Source organism: Tasmannia lanceolata, unplaced genomic scaffold (assembly GCF_043159265.1).
Source record: "Tasmannia lanceolata isolate RefF3 unplaced genomic scaffold, GAP_Taslan_0.1 ptg000012l, whole genome shotgun sequence".
Classification (NCBI taxonomy): domain Eukaryota; kingdom Viridiplantae; phylum Streptophyta; class Magnoliopsida; order Canellales; family Winteraceae; genus Tasmannia; species Tasmannia lanceolata.
This window is the reverse complement of record NW_027518689.1, coordinates 30,284,690-30,290,136: the sequence shown is the minus strand read 5'-3', so window position 1 is coordinate 30,290,136 and position 5,447 is coordinate 30,284,690. Positions and strand designations below refer to the sequence as shown.

The 5,447-nt window shown below is 42.3% G+C and overlaps 1 protein-coding gene across 1 annotated transcript; it reads right to left on the bottom strand.

The window, feature by feature from the left end:
* Positions 1-1,518: 1,518 nt before the first annotated feature.
* On the bottom strand, positions 1,519-1,980 carry LOC143888713 (uncharacterized). Its single transcript, XM_077393137.1, has one exon. It carries the CDS (start codon positions 1,978-1,980, stop codon positions 1,519-1,521), a length of 462 nt encoding a protein of 153 aa, XP_077249252.1.
* Positions 1,981-5,447: the final 3,467 nt, after the last annotated feature.

The window sequence follows — 5,447 nt, the reverse complement described above, 5'->3', positions numbered from 1 at the left end:
TTTTGAGAACAATGCACCTACCTGTGGTGAAGATCTCCGCCCAATCCAAAAAATATAAAAAATCCTGTCGCCGCCGATCCGCTCCGCCGTCTTTCGCTTTCTCTGGAGTGTTTAGAGGGAGTGATTGAGGGAGTGAAGAGATAATGGAAGAAGAATATTAGGGAGAGGGATGGAAGAATATATTGAGGAAAGGGATTGGAGGGAGTGATTAGAAGAGATAATGGAAGAGAAAGAGATAATGGAAGATAAATTTCTTTTTTTTTTTTTTATGGATGGGAAGGAAGATATATATAGGGAGAGAAAGAGAGAGAGAGAGATATGTTGGTGGAGAGCTCATCATGTTGTCCCTCTTAGTGGAGAATCCATCATTATTGTTCTTAGTGGAGGGCCCATCATGTTTCTTAGTGGAGAATCCATCATTATTGTTCTTAGTGGAGGGCCCATCATGTTTCTTAGTGGAGAATCCATCATTATTGTTCTTAGTGGAGGGCCCATCATGTTTCTTAGTGGAGAATCCATCATTATTGTTCTTAGTGGAGGGCCCATCATGTTGTCTTAGTGGAGAGCTACCATCATTGCTCTTCATAAGAGGCCTCACAAGAGGCCCCATTGAGGCCCCACAACGCGGGCCCCACAACGTGGGCCCCACAATGTGGGCCCCCGGTTGATTCAATTTTAAACAAATGTTCAATGCGGGCCCACCAAACGGGTACAAATTCTCCCTTGCTCGGATTCTCACGAATAACCCTTCTTCGCACTTTAGCGGAAAAAATCAGAACATTGCAGAAATGACCAGAAAGATTTGAGAAAGCGTAAGGGACGAACACCGGAATAGAAAACACTGAAAAATTGACAGCGAAACCCTAATTTCTTTTTTAATCAAAGCAGAGCAAAATGGGGTGTCTACAGATGGTTGTGTGGAACTTCTCCTTAGTTGATCCTCCAAGGTATGGTTTGTCCAAATATGCTCTAGCTCCTTTGTCCTTTGTTTGGTTCATCATCAAGCATAGGCCATCAATGGTGTGTGCTAGCATGGATTGACATGTGAATTCCCTGTGTTTAGCACAACACTCAAGGCAAACAATTAGTCCATAAAAGACTAATTAATTTGTGTTTGTTAATCATCAAAACAAGGTGATTGAATAAACCCATGGGGAACCCTTGGGCTTACAAAGGTACATAAAGACAGTCTTTAAGAAGTAAACTACTATCACTAGAGAATGATTACTTAAAATCTCCTACAGCCTAGACTGCAATTGTTGCATCCGTTCCGACTTGTGGGTACAGCTCGCCATCAGTCAGCCTTCTAGTTTCCCTGAATCCCAGCAACACATTGCAGATGTGTGAGGTCGCACCAGTACCCACACACCATGAGAAAACAGGACCAATCATATTGGTTTCAGCAACGAAAATTTCAAACTTACCTTATGAAGGTCTGTCCTTCAAGCTCTCTAGGTACGACCTGCAGTTCCGCTTCTCGTGCCCTGTCTTACCCCAGTGGAAGCATCCATCGTTGCCTTACGGCCTTTTCTTCTTCAAGCCGCTCTTGTTCTTGACCACTTTAGGATTATGTTTCTTGGAACCCTTGCATTTCCTTTTATTAACCTTGCCTTTCAGCTTGGACGCCTTTGGAACATTTCCCTCGACAACGAAGGTTGATTTTTGGTTCCTTTTAAGGAGATCCTCTGCCAACTGAAGCATGTTCAGGAATTCTGACAACGTAACCTCCAACTTGTTCATGTTGTAATTCAACACAAACGTATCAACGGATTGAGGAAGGGATGCCAGAATTAAGTCTATTTGGGACTCGGCATCAAGGAAGGCACCCAACACATCAAGCTCATTTAGGAAACCCATCATCTTGAGCATGTGTTCCCTGACTGGTGTGCCCCCGACCATCTTGGTTGACACTACGCTCTTCATCGCTATGTACCTAGCAGCGCGATTCTGCTCGCCAAACATCTCCTTGATGTTGGCCATCATATCGGTAGCCGTCGGCAACCCTTGGTACTACTGTTGCAGAACGTTGGTCATCGAAGCCAAGATATAACATTTGGCCATCTCATCATTCTCATGCCACTTGTTATATTTTTCATTTTCCTTGGTCGTGGCATTATCATCTGGCACTTTTGGTGCCACCGTGGTCAGAACGTAATACACCTTGGCTGCTCTCAGTACTATTGTGAGATTCCTCTTCCGGTACACATAATTAGGACCAGATAATTTATTATCCTCAAGAACTCTAGCTAAGGGGTTGAAAGAGGCCATTTCTTAAATCTACATGCAAAGGAATGAGGCAAAAATTAGCAAGTTTTCACATTAGTTCATTATCATGACATATATTCATCAGTTTCGGGTTTTTAAATTCGATGATACCGCCCATTGAACGCCACATCCAAGGGACCCTTTACCCCAAGGATCAAGAGAAAAACACTTTTTCTCCAATGGGCATCGGAAGCCCATTCATACAACATTGGCCATTGGTATTACCTTAGACCATACTTGCCATGAATGACTGGATTCTTCTAATCCATCGTCTCACATACGATCTCTGATTTTATACCGCCTACAAGCATTGCGATGTATTTATCCTTTGGGAATCAACATCCTTTGCTCGTTTAAGTCAAACCCACTGCATAGGAAACATACAAGGAATTACAATTGGCTTTTGCTTTGGCATATGACCATTGCATTCCCTACATTTTCCATATCTCAATGAGAATCAGATGGTTGCACTAGCTAAACGAAATGGGTGGGTTCTGCTTTGGCATATGACCACACACCCTTTTAACTAGTCAACCAAATGATGGCTGCGGAAGGCCATGAGAGCATTTCTTTTTAATGAATCCCATTCTACAACTTAATATTAAATTTGAGGGTATTTCTGGGAGATTAACCAAACCATACATTCATCTCATCAATACACATCATACAACATAAATAAAGTGCTTCTCGGTTCGGCATCTCAGATTAGGAAGGCACTCCCACTATCTATAATAAAAACAACAGCCCTCATAGTAAAAAGATGTTAAACCGAGTGGTGATAATGGGAATCCAATCACATTGCAAAAATTCACCCGGCCTCAGGGCCAAAAAAATTATTTTTCTCTTGATCCTTGGGGTAGAGGGTCCCTTGGATGTGACGTTCAATGAGCGGTACCATCGAGTTTAAAAACCTACAAACCGATGGATATTTGTCATGATAATGAACTAATGTGGAAACTTGCTAATTTTGCCTCATTCCTTTGCATGTAAATTTAAGAAATGGCCTCTTTCAACCCCTTAGCTAGAATCCTTGAGGATAATAAATTGTCCGGTCCTAATTAAGTCGACCGGAAGAGGAATCCCACGATAGTACTGAGAGCAGCCAATGTGCATTACGTTGTGACTACGGTAGCACCAAAAGTGCCAAATGACAATGCCACTAACGAGAAAAATGAAAAATATAACAAGTGGCTTGAGGATGATGAGATGGCCAAGTGTCATATCTGGGCTTCGATGACCAATGTGCTGCAACAGCAACACCAAGGGTTGCCGACAGCTACGGATATCATGGCCAATATCAAGGAAATGTTTGGGGAGCAGAATCGCACTGCTAGGTACATATCAATGAAGGGCTTAGTATCCAGGCAAGATGGTGGAGGACACACCAACCAGGTGATTTGATAAATAGTTTGTCAAAATGTTTTCAAATTATATAAGATATATTTTCGGAAGAATTTGCAAACGTATTTGCCGGCCCGAGTTACTAGACTGGAAGGTATACCATTGGGTGAGCCCAGGGGGTACTCAGTGTCCACCCCCCATAGGGCCCAACCCAGTAAATGAGGAATGGAGGAAGGACGTACGTATATGATACGATTAGGGGTAGATGATCTGAAGTTCATCTTCAGGGTAATGTCCTGGTGGGGACCACTTACCTAAGTGCGACCGTAGTTGGACTACAGGGCATAGTCGCAATGGGGCCCATCATGGGTTCCGCAGGATAGACCGTCGGATCCCTACGTCGATCCCACTCATTACTTGCTTGTCCCATAAGGATCATTGGATGATCTGGGATCTGGATTTTATCCTTTGCACGGACGGATACGATCGCCTATATGAGATATAGGGAGGAGGAGCACCAAATCATATGGTGCGCGAACACACATGTGCAAGAAATTAATAAATGGGATTTACTAATTTATTTGGATAAATTACTTTATTTGGATAATGCTAAAATCCTATTGGCTGAGAATATTACATAGTGTATGGGAATATATGAGAGAGATTGGATTTGATTTCCAAAATAAAAGAGTTTTTGGAAACATTGGCTCGCAAAAGAAATTGCCAAAGACAAAACTGTTTTGTTATGGAATGACTTCATGCTTTCTACGATTTTCTAAATCAAATGAATTTAGTTTTAGTAATTAAATCACAGCAAGGTCTTTTATGTTTAGAATAACAAATTGGATTTGATTTCCAAAATGAAAATGTGTTGGGAAACATTGCCTTGAAAAGATATTTGCTGAGCAAAACTGTTGGAAATGCCTCTTGCTTCTTTTAACTTTCTAATATAAAGTGTATTCAGTTTTAGTAATGATATCCAGCAGTGATTTAATTTAAGAAAGCATAATTCTTGCAATGGATTTTCTAAAGCAATGAAACTCCTTTTTAGTAAGTGATGCTGCTAACGTTCTCAAAATTGGGAAGCATGCTGAAATTGGTAAGCATGCCAAATGGCATTGCAAGCAATTATATAAAGGGAGAAGAGGATGGACATCCTACTGAACTCTAATCTTTGGGTTTATTGAACGTCCAGTATTTTCTTTCACCCCGTCTTGCTCTCTCTCTCTCTCTCTCACTTGGTTCAACAAAGGGGCAAGACCAAGGGCATTGGAAGTTTTTCCTCTTGATCTCCCCAAGGATTTTCAGCAGTAGCACTTGCTGAAATAATATTTTAGAAGTGTTGGAGAGGGGTTCTCCAGCCCTCCTTAAGTCCGAGCAAAGACCGGGAAGCCGCCACTTCAACTTCCGGAGTTCGCGCCTTTGAGAAGGGCGAGCCGACCAAGCAAGGAGTGAATCTTGCAGAGATTGTCGGTTGGGCAGTCACAAAACTAATGTAATCTATTGTTAAATTCTGTATTTTACATTTCTCACCAATAGCATCTAGTAACAGGCAGAGAGCTTCACTAGTCTCGCTCGGCGCGCCTAACTGCCTCTAGTCCTTCTGACCCATCGGTCACTTCATCCCCTCCAGTTCCTGTATCAGCTGATGATACATTCACCTTTACTCGTGCTGATTATGAGGAGTTACAGCGCCTTCACTTGAGTACTCGACCTCCCACTGCGGGCTTTACACAGCCCCGTAGTTCATCGACTACCCTACTCTCTAGCAAGGTTTTAAATATTAGTTTCGGTGTCGGTTTCGGCCACCATGGAACCGAAATATTTCAGCCGAAATTTTG